Source organism: Miniopterus natalensis, chromosome 12 (genome assembly GCF_054644295.1).
Source record: "Miniopterus natalensis isolate mMinNat1 chromosome 12, mMinNat1.hap1, whole genome shotgun sequence".
Classification (NCBI taxonomy): Eukaryota; Metazoa; Chordata; class Mammalia; order Chiroptera; family Miniopteridae; genus Miniopterus; species Miniopterus natalensis.
In genome coordinates this window covers 6,826,426-6,837,442 of record NC_142092.1, presented here as the reverse complement: position 1 = coordinate 6,837,442, position 11,017 = coordinate 6,826,426, and the positions used below count along the sequence as shown (strand labels likewise).

The window sequence follows — 11,017 nt, the reverse complement described above, 5'->3', positions numbered from 1 at the left end:
TCTTGCCCCACAGGCATGAATCTCCTAAACTCTAAGGGACCCCACGAGACTTGCAGCCATGGGAGCAATGGGCAGTGGCAGCTCATCCCGGACTAACTCCCTAAACCTGTCTCCAAGAGCCCCTTTACTCTGACTTCTTTGCCCTTCCTTGTTTCACTGTCCTAACTGTGTTTTTGCTGCTGCCCATAAATTCTTGATGGCTTTGCTGCACTTTGTCTCTTGACTAAAATCTTTCCTTGTGGAAGACAAAAACCAAGGTCTCCTTGTCTTGCTGGTAACACACCCACTCTCCATGCTAATCCAGGGAGATTTTTTAAAACACAAATTATGTCACTGTCCTGATGAAAGCTCTCCACAATCTCCCACTAGTCGCAGACACAGGTCAACATTCAGGTTCTGTGTGGTCTGGCCTCTGCCTCATCTTGGGCCATACAACACCCCCACATCTGGACAAAGCAGCCCTGCTGGCTTTCCTCTCATCCATGCTCCCTCTCCCCACAAGACATTTGTACCTGCTGTTCCCTCTGCCTACAACAGGCCCTTCCCAACATCACCCCTCTTCTATTTTATTGTGACAAAATTTACCTAACGTAAAACTTAGCATTATAATCATTTAAATATACAGTTCTGTGGCATTAAATACATGCACGCATATCATCGTGAAAAAAGGTGGAACATTTCACAAATTTGTATGTCATCTTTGCACAAGGGCCATGCTCATTTCCCCTGTTTTGTTCCAGTTTTACTCTGTGCTGTTTAAAGCAGGCACCCACCACCTTTTCACTATAAAGTGTGACTCATTCTGCAGATCTCAGCTTAAAATTCACTCATTTAGGGAAGCCTTCCAAGACCAGGCCCATCACCCTTCACACATCCCCTTGGCTGCACAGCACCCAGCATGAGTGACATGACTGGTATCTGTCTCCCTCGCTAGGCTGTGATCTCCATGAGGGCAGCACTCAGGGCCTAGAGGGCTGCTTGGCACATAGTAGGAGCATGAAAGGTAATCTTTAATAATATGTTTTCCTTTTATTCTATTTATCAAGTTTTCAAAATTATTGACTCCAGACTCAGTTTGTAATTTCCAAAAAGCTAGTGTAAAGTCAAGCTCATTTTATATAAGCCTACAAGGCACTTAGCTCCATTCTGCCCACCATGTGTGCAGAGAAGCCCCAACCACCTGTCCAGGTTGGCAGTGGGGCCTAGAGATGGCTTCCCCGGAATTGGAGGTGTGTCTGCACCCCCCCAATGCATGGAGAACGTGTTATGTGGACTCCAGGAAGCCCTGCAATGGGCCCGACTGGGTGCATCTGGGCTTTCATGGGACCAAGGACTCTACCCTTGAGTTACAGCAGGAACACCTGACATTCACATGGCTCTTCACACTCGATGTGCTATTCATAACACTAGGAGCTAGGGATCAGCATCATCGTCAACAACAGCATCCAAATTTTACAGATGAAGGGAAGACCCAGAGAGGTCAGCAGCTCACGCAAAATCCCTCAACCAGGAGCCAAGCTAGTCCTTGGTGCCAAAACCCTGCTCTCTTTACTCCACTTTGCTCCATATGTCATTAATCACAGTATTTTTAGGGGCAACTTCTATTCTAGCAGCATCCCTGAAGTGGTATAAATCAAGAGCTTCTGGCCACTTTGCCCCATGGGTGAAGCAATGGGAAGTAGAAAGAAATGTGGCCTGTGATTCTTTGCCCTTTAATGTGACAGAACACTTGGCACCTGCTTGCACGCTCTGTGGTTACTCAGTGAGTGTATTGACTCACTGGCTCATCACATCTGAGAGGAGGTATTGTGTGATGACCTAGACTGCCTGGCAGCACAGAAACCTAAAAGCCCTGGGCCCATGAGCTGTCCCCAGGCTCTGTCTCCACTGGGGGCTGTTTCCAGCCCTGGTTTTGGAAAAGTCATGATCTTGTGAGGAAAGCTAGGATGCCCTCTGCCTCTGAGCATAGGCTCTGGTAGGCTAGGCCCCTCGGGATTTCCCTAATCTTGCCTGCCCCCACCCTCTTCTCAGAGAATATGGGGGAAAAGACACTGATCTCTTGGATTCAAATGACAATGAAATGCGTAATGCTCTGGCTGCAAGGTCAGAGCCTGCTCAGAGACCTGTGGGCTCTTGGCTGAGGAGGCGCCTGCATGAGGTCATGGACGAAACCCTGACACCTGTCCCCTTGCCACTACCGCTTGTGTCCAGCCTTGAACCCACTGAACCAAAGGTCCCTCAGGCTGGCATTTCCCACCTCCCCATTAGATTTTCCTTTTTTGTATCTCCAGTGTGCCTGTCATCAAGGTACCACGTGCTCCCTTCAGTGGTGTGTTCCCTGTGACCCTCACCATCTCTTCCCTGGGCCCCAGCTCATTTCTTTTCATGCCAACTGTCAGAACTCCAACTGGAGCAGAATGTAGGCAGCTCAGCTTTACTCACATAGATGTGCATGCACACATCTCCCAACTTTTACTATCTACCTCCTTCTTGGGTTTTCCAAAGTTCCTTTGTTTAAAAGAGAAATCTTCTCGAGGTTTCTTCATCTTATTTAAGTGCTCTCAACCTTTCACCTAATTCTAAAAGGACTCAAGCTGTTTAGCTGGGAAAAAAGGGTTTATGTTACTTTCAAGATTTTTAAAATCATCATCATCATCATTATTTAGTATTTATTTTCTCTCCTGACAGTAAAAACTGTCTTCTTCTGTGTCCTTATAAATTAATAGTTTTTGTTGAATCTTAACTCTGCCAGCTTAAGAATAGTTTCCACTGACACCTGCATTTCACCACCTAAAGCTGCTTATTTTCCCCTCAGTTGTCTGTGTTTTGGGGCTTCATGCAGGGACCCACGGGGGTGGGAAAGGCATCAAGGACACACCTATGGGCAGAGATAACAGTCTCCAGAGGCACAGGACAGCCTGGTGGTCCAGGTAGTTATTCTTGTCCTGTCAGTTTTCCTTTTTCAGAGAAAATTGATGCTCAAGTACCCCCAGTGGTTGGAGAGTAACACTAATGGTTGTTTGGGGGAGAATTCCTACACATCCTTTATCAGGTGCTTGCTCTTTCCTAGCACTGACAGTTTAAATCATTTTCCTTTGAAAATGACTCATAAACATGTATTTAAAGGGCTCGTAAACAGACGTGCTGGTGAGGTCATGGAGGGATGGGAGGCTGGGGCCCAGGGAGAGGAGCAGCACCTGAGTGGAAGCAGTGGTGGAAGCTGCTTTCCTTCCGCTCGCCCTGAGGCTGCAAGCCTGGCATTGTGCTGGGAATAAACTTCTCTTAGTCACTGAGTATCAAGCACAAAGGAGGGTTGCTGCATATTTCCTATGTATGACCATTCAGTGTGTGTAGGGGACTTGCGTCTTGTAACAGCAACAAGCTGCATCCCTTTCCAAAGCTGAAGGTGCCCCCTGAGCACAGGCAGCCGGCGGGGCAGGCACCTGCGAGGGCGGGACACGCGCCCAACCAGACACTCGTCACTGGGCGAGTGGCAGCCTGACTTCTTGATGCTACGAATGCACGAACAAGAAGATGACTGACAGAAACGTGAACTCTAAGGCACAAATGGTTAGGGGCTGAGAACTGCCCACAGAGAAGCGGCGGTTTCCTTCTGTTCTTTCTCACACTGTCCTCAGTCCTGGCGCCTTGGTTTGCTGCTGTGGGAAAATGCCTCAGAGTGGGCCTCACTGATTCTCTCATCTCCCTCAGCAGTTTGGTCCAACCCGACTCTGAATACGTACAGGCTGTATTCACTCGGGGTCCAAAAATGGAAAGAAATAACAAGAAAATGAATAACATAATTTACTTACACATAATTTTTAGACCCAGATACGTTTTAATTTAAATAATACACAGCACTCAATACTGGTTTTCCAAATTAGAATCTAAAATATAAAGGACCTCAAACATTTCAATCATTTACAGTTGTGAAGTATCCTACTCAAAAAGAATCCTAACCCTGAAGACAGGTCTTGTCTATTGCTGTGTAACAAGTTACCCCCAAACTTACTGGCTTATGACAACAAGAAACATTTAGTATCGCTGGCAGCTTTTGTGGCACAATGACTTGGGAGCAGCTTAACCTCATAGCTCTGGCTCCAGGTCTCTTATGAGTCTTAGTCAGTGTTGGTGATGGCTGCAGGGATCTGAGGGCATCGTGGGCAGGGGGTTATGTACACATTGGCTGACTCATGTCCCTGCAAGTTGCTACAGTTTGCTGGTGTGAGGCCTCAGCTCCTTACTCTGAGTGCTTCTCCGCAAGGCTGCTTGAATGTCTCCATGACATGGTGCTGGCTTACCAAAGAGCAAATGTTTTGAGAGCCAGGAGCCAGGGGGAAACTACATGCTTTTTAGGACCCAGCCTCAGAAGTCACATAGCATCACTTCTCTTCCTTCAAGGGGGGGGAATTAAGCTGCGCATTTTCAAGGGAGGAGCATCAGATGATTTGCAGACATGTTATAAAACCATCAGTGGTTATAGACAAATGCAAATTATTTTAAATTTTTATAGCTTATTTGAAGTACAATTTATATAAAGAAAAATTCACAAATCCTAAGTGTATAGCTCAGTGACTTTTTACATGACTATATCCTTGTGCAACCACCACCTAGGTTAGATCAAAATATGTAACATTGCCGGCTCCTCTGGAAGTTTCTCCATGTGAATTGGAGAATGTGTATGAGCCACACTGTCATCCACGCGCGTGAGCAACCCTGCCAGAGACCCCATAATTGGGTTTACCACCAAGGGAAAGAAGGTTCACCTACCTCCTTTAGAAACAGGGGAGCTCTTAAAGCCTGACACTGGTGGTGGGCACACAGCTACCCAGAGTGGTCTCACCCTGGTGGAGCTCCAGCCAGAGGGATGGCCAGAGACCGGGACAACTGGAAATGCCCATGCAGGGTGGACACTGGGCGGACACTTTCTCGAGGCCTCCCAAGATTACCTTGGGAAGAGAGTTGCACTGCAAGTTCCTGGCTCAAGCCAGTGAGATCTCCATGTTAATAGGCTTGTAACTCTTTGTCGCCTCCTTCCTGCGAGGGTCAGGATATTTGGGAAATGGCTGAATTGGAAAGAATTTGCACTGGATCTTTCCAATGGCATCTGATCCACCCTAGACATGCACTAAACAGGAGCTTTCCCACTTTCTCAGGGATTCTGAAGGCTGGGCTAGGTGTACTGTGAGGCCTACTGGGGGCCTGATGGCTGCACAAAGCCCCTGTGTCAGGCAGATTGCCAGGACGAATGACCTCGGACATTGTGTCAAGGCTTATTGCCTGGCCACTAAGTCCTGGGGAAGCTAAGCAAGACAGGTGACACCAGGGTCCAATTGGGGAACATGTGTGGGCACCTCAAGGCGGGCTAGCCTGGGGCCTTGAATAGAGGGGGAGCTTCACACAGGGTCTGGGACCATGGAGGTGGGAAGTTGGTTGGGTCCCTTTAGATAAGGAGAGTGGGGCCACGAGGACAGGTGAGGAGGGTACTTGAGTCAATGCAGAAGCAGAGGTCTGAGGCCTGCTGGCCTGAACCTCAGCTCTCAGTCTGGCATTTGGTCTCCTCTATCTGCTTCTGACTCACTCTGCCAGGCCCTCCCCACATCTGAGAGCCCACTACACCACAGGCTGGACTCCCTTCCTCATGGTTGGGGTCATGGACCCTAGTCTAGCTCAGTTGCCCTCTGGGAACTTCCCTCCACCTGCACTAGGAATCAGTCTTCCTCCAAGGCCTAGAAGGGATGTTTCTCTACTTTCAGGAAGACCCTTGCTCCCCTGCATTGCACACACCTGGCTAAGTGTCCTACTTCCAGTTATGGGCCAAACTGTGTTCCCTAAAACCCATCTGTTGGAGCCCTAGCCCCAGTGCCTCAGAATGTGACTGTGTTGGATGATAAGGTCTTTAATGGGGTGATTAAGTTCAAATGAGGTCACTAGGGTGGGCTCTAATCCAATCTGACTGGTGTCCTTATAAGAGGAGGACATTAGGACACAGACACACAAGAGGGAGGATTACCTGAGGACACAGGGAGAAGAGGGCCGTTTGCAAGTCAAGGAGAGAGGTCTCAGGAGAAACCAACACTGCCCACACCGTGACCTCGAACTTCTAGCCTCCAGGACTGAGAGACGATAAATTCCTGTTGTTTAGCTGCCCATGTTTCCTTTATCTGTTATTCGAGGTATTTGTACCAGCATCACCCCCGCGCTGACTGACTCGCTGCCTCTGAAGGCCTGGGTGCTCCCCCAACAGGAGCAGAGTCTGAGTGCAGACACCCTGCTCTCTCCCAGCTCTGGACCTGGCTCCCTCAGCGTTTCACCCCTGCCTTCCTCCTGGGACGGTCTCCTTGCCAGGCCCATCTCCTTGCCCATGGAACCAGATGAATGGCCCCAAGGGAACGGTGAGTACTAAGGAGCAGGAGAGGGGAAGTGAGGACCAGATACTGGAAACAAATGAAACTTTTATTTTTATTTCTTTTTCTTTTTTCAGGCTTGGTTTGGGGGGTGGCTGCTGAGGGACAGGAAAGCCAAGGAGAAGGAAGCACAGAGAGCTGGTGGGGCTGGGGGAGGGGAGGCATGGAGACTGGGGTCTGAGGCAGACAGCAGGAGTGGGGGCGGGGGGTCACTGCAGGGCCTGCCACTGGACCCTGAGCACAGACAGCAGCGGGAGCCAGGTCTGCGGAGGCACAAGGGCAGTGCCAGGCCCAGGAGAGCCTGCAGTCTGCAGAGGCTGGTGTGGAAATTGGGTCTGAGGAAGAGCAGCTGTGGGGTCAGGAGGAGATGCGAGCCTCTGGGTCTCCCTGATCCAGTCTGCGAAGTAGGTGACATTGGTGAACACACTGGGGTAGATGGGGTGCCGGCAGGTCAAGCCCCAGCTGGCCAGCCCTACCAGAATCCAGGTGTTGAGGAGGTCACAGACAAGGGGACTCCCGGAATCACCCTAAGAAAGAGAGGAGGGTTAGTGGGACGTCAGAGACTGGGACACCAAGTGGCCAGGTGGGGCTTGTGAGTCTCCGCTGTCCAGACCATACTTGGTGGTCCTCTGTGAAAGTCCAGACACCAGTGGGACACTGTGTAAAAATCACCCATCAAAGTCACCCTGGTAGGCACTGGAGTCACAGTTCAAAGAGCTTCAGATTGACCCCGAGGAAGATTCTGGATCTAAATCTAACAACACGTGAGTGGACCCCACCCTCTGCCCCTGCTCCCTGAGAGGTCCCAGAGTCCCAGGACAAGGCACTGCCCCAGGCCAAGAGGAGACAGCTGCATGTACAGGGCCTAGGAGGGCTGGGCGGTGAGCAGAGCCTGGCAGCTGAAGCCTCCACAGATCCCTGCTCCTGCCACACCCTGAGCTGCAGTAGCATATCCCCACCTGGGTTCTCTTCCTTCTTCATTCATTGAGGACTTTGGGTTGCTCTCAGCTTCTTTAGAAAATGCTCAGGTTGGAGCCTGGTGGAGGAGACCAGCATTGCTAAGGGAGCAGGCACGGCTCCCCAGAAAGCTGCTGGGAGTTACTGGAGACCGGAGATGACATCAGGGAAAGACCACCTAGTTGGAAGTCCTCTCACATCATTGGTCAAAAGGAGGCTCTCATCCTTGGGAGATGCAGGAGCAGGGGCCACAGCCACACTTGGTGACTCTTCCACCCACCCATCCAACCTACATGGGGGCATTCACGGCGGAATCTGCACTTGGGAGCACAGGGTGGGAAAACAAGGCCTCTCCCTCACTGTGCTTTGTAAACAAGCCCATTAGCCCATGATGGTCCAATGTGACAGCAAACCATGGAAGTCACAGGGACAGGGAAGGTATCTCATCTAGTGACGACATGAGAGCTGAGACTCCAAACAGGAAACAATTTATCTTTCTGATGCAGGAGCAGAGGGAACAGTAAGCACAAAGGAGGGAAGAGGGGACCTGCCAGGTGGGTGGGAGAAAGAGGAGTGAGGCCGGTCTTGCAGGGAGCAGGGGGCAGAGAGAATGCGAGTCACAGGGCCTATGCCTGGGGGCTTGAGTTTTCCCCCAGTGGAGAACTGTAATCCGGGGGATGACCTGACCTGTCTAGGTGGATCACTCTGGTGCCCTGTGGAGGACAGACAGTTCTGAGCATGAGTTAGAGAGGAAAGCCCAGGCAAGAGGCAGCCACAGGAGAGAGGTGAGAGATTATTGATGGGGAGTGGCCAGGGTGCTGAGGAACAGTCAGATTTGGGATGTATTTTAAGGAGGAGCCAACGGGACCGGCTGAATCTGAGCCTTCCCCACCAACCAGGCAGAAGGTGCAGAGAGAGAAGGAAGCAGGCTGAGCATGGGATGCTGGGATCACCAGCATTTCATGGTAGGTGGGGAGGTGACCAGAAGCAGAGCAGAGCAGCTGTCCAGTTTGGGGCCCAGGAAATGGGAGTGAGACCTCCCGATGTGCCGAGTGAGAGGAAGACTCAGGACAACCTTCTCTGACAAGACCAAGGCTGGTGGAGACACTGGCCACATGGCTTTGGTGGCGTGGTGGGGACACACTTGGGTGGAGTGCGTCAAAGAGACTCGATGGTGCTGGAGAAGTCTTTTGGGAAGAGAGGCAGAGAAACTGGGCAGTAGCAGGAACAGATTGCTGCTACGAGTTCACTCAGCAGTCGTGAAGAGAGACAGAGGACGGAGCAGGAGAGCCTGTGAGCGCCCCGTGTGCAGAGAGGTCAGCTGGACATGAGGCTCGGCACAGATGGAGGATGGAGAGTGTGGGACGCAGGGCTGGGGAGATGAGCCGGCACTAGTCTGACTGCTCCAGTGCTCTCAGTGAAATGAGAAACAAGATCTCCAGCTGACAGGCAGGGCTGGGCAAGGATGGCTAGAAGGAGAGAGAAGGGTTCCTGTGGCTGGCAAAGAATGACCCCTAATGATGCGCATCCTCATGCCTGGAACCTGTGATTGTGATGCCTTACAGGGCAAAAGACACTGTGCAGGTGGCTGAACTGGGGATCTGGAAAGAGGAAGATTATCCTGGATCATCTGGGCGGGGCCAATGTAACCCCAAGGTCCCCATGAGGAAAGAGGGAGGCAGGAGGTCAGAGTCACAGAAGGTGATGTGACGACAGAAGCAGAGGCTGGAGTGATGCTTTCTGAGGAGGAAGAAGCCAGGAGCCAAGGAATGTGTGCAGCCTCTAGAAGCCAGGAAAACCAAGGAAACATTCTCCCCCAGAGCCTCCAGAAAGAACCAGCCATGCCCACACCTTGACTTTAGACTTTGGACCTCCAGAAATGTAAGATGATAAATTTCTGTTTTAATCACCCTGTTTGAGGTGATTTGTCAAAGCAACTCCAGGAAACTGACACATGGGTTCCCCTTGGACAGCAGGACTGCACCATCATTGCCGCAGCTCTTCCCCTCAGTGATCCCAGTTGGAGTGCCCTTGGCCTTCCCCACAGTGCACCCCTAGCTCTCTGAGGCCAGGGGAAGGCCTGGTCCCTGTCTGGGGAAGTGGTCACTGTCTTCTCTAGGCCTCAGCAATTCACACAGATGAGCTATGTCATTGCCAAATGACAATGGATTCTGGACCAGCCTGGGAGACATGGCAAAGGCTCCAACAGTCCCCTGCCCCAGGGGAGCTCTCAGAAGGCAGAGGGAACATCAGTACTCATGTATGCCATGGAAAATGAGCTGCAGTTTGCACTAGCATAGAGACAGAGCAAACCGTGTGTGTGTGTGTGTGTGTGTGTGTGTGTCTCCAGTGGGGCAGGGCAGTGAATTCCACCCTTGTTGAGAACACAGGTGTGGACAAGCCCCGAAAAAGTACAACCCAGATAAAGGGAGGCTGACCAGACAGGAAAATGAAAGCCAGCCCTTGTTAACTACCTACTCAATGCCAGGCAGCGAACCTAAGTGGAGGCCATTAGCAACCCCATTTCACAGGTGAGGAAACATAGCTACGGTCACAGACCCAGTATATGAGAGACGGAAGACTGGAATCAAGTCTCTCCTGCCCCACAGTCTGAGCTCCAAGTCCCCCTGTGGCCCCAACTCTCCTCAAAGCTGTTTCTGAGTGCCCCATGTAGGGGGAGGGGCACTTCAGGGGAGAGAAGGGAGCTCAGGGTGGAGGATGGGGTCCAGAGCAGGCAAAGATGAGTCCAAAAGATTAATAGAGAAGATGAATGCAGGTGGAATCTCAAGGACAGGCTGTGGTGACCAAAAGGCTAAGGAAGGTGGGAGGGCGTCTCAGGTGTGCAGCTCATTTGTGTCCTCAGCAGGGAGAGAAACTAGAGGAGGAGTGGGGTCAAGGGTCAGACTAAGTGTGCTAGCCCTGAGCTCCGTTCACATGATCTTTGCAGCAGAGGGCAGGTGTAGGACAAGGTTGAAAAGGTCTAGACTAGGGTGACAGCCATATGGGGACTCAGGGGCTGATCCCTCTGCTCCACCTCTGGGTGCACTTAATTGTGACAAGGATGGTCCAGGGCAGAGAGCCAGAGGTCCATACCATTAGCTAGGACTGGGAACCAAGACACCTGGGTCTGCCTTTGACTAGGAAGGCAGGTGTCCAAGCTCCCACCCTCTGGCTCCACAGCTCACTGGGCAGTAATGAAAACAGCTGTCCATGAAGCCTTCCCAGGTGCATCTCATCTCTCCTGTCCGCCTTTACTGGGGCTGCCACAACACATTCCCACAAACTTACAAGAACAATAAGAATTTATTCTCTCTAGCTCTAGAGGCCAGAAGTCTGAAGTCAGGTGTCTCTGTGCCTTTCCATCTTTATGAACACCAGTCACTCGATTCAGGGCCTGCTCTAAATTCAGAATGGTCTCATCTCAAGATTCTTCTCTAATAAAGACGGCAGAGATCCTATTTCCAAATGAAGTTGCATCCTGAGGTTCCAAACGACATGAATTTGGGAAGCACTATTCAACCCTCTACACCATCCTTTCAACAGTCCCGTGAAGGAAGCCTCAGGATCCTATACTATGAAGGACACTGGATCAGAAGGTACAGAGACTACCAAAGGTCACAGGGTAGAGACACATGGTAGAGCAGTGTCTCTGA

The 11,017-nt window shown here is 51.0% G+C and overlaps 1 protein-coding gene and 1 pseudogene across 1 annotated transcript in view; both read right to left on the bottom strand.

The window, feature by feature from the left end:
• Positions 1-663: 663 nt before the first annotated feature.
• LOC148091758 (U6 spliceosomal RNA) lies at positions 664-763 on the bottom strand (annotated as a pseudogene).
• A 5,717-nt stretch (positions 764-6,480) lies between these two features.
• LOC107527258 (putative serine protease 47) overlaps positions 6,481-11,017 on the bottom strand; it is a 51,196-nt gene continuing 46,659 nt past the window's right edge. Inside the window, exon 3 of the mRNA XM_087822535.1 lies at positions 6,481-6,934. Coding sequence (XP_087678661.1) covers positions 6,617-6,934 — 318 coding nt within the window. The 3' untranslated portion in view covers positions 6,481-6,616. The remainder of the gene's footprint in view (positions 6,935-11,017) is intronic.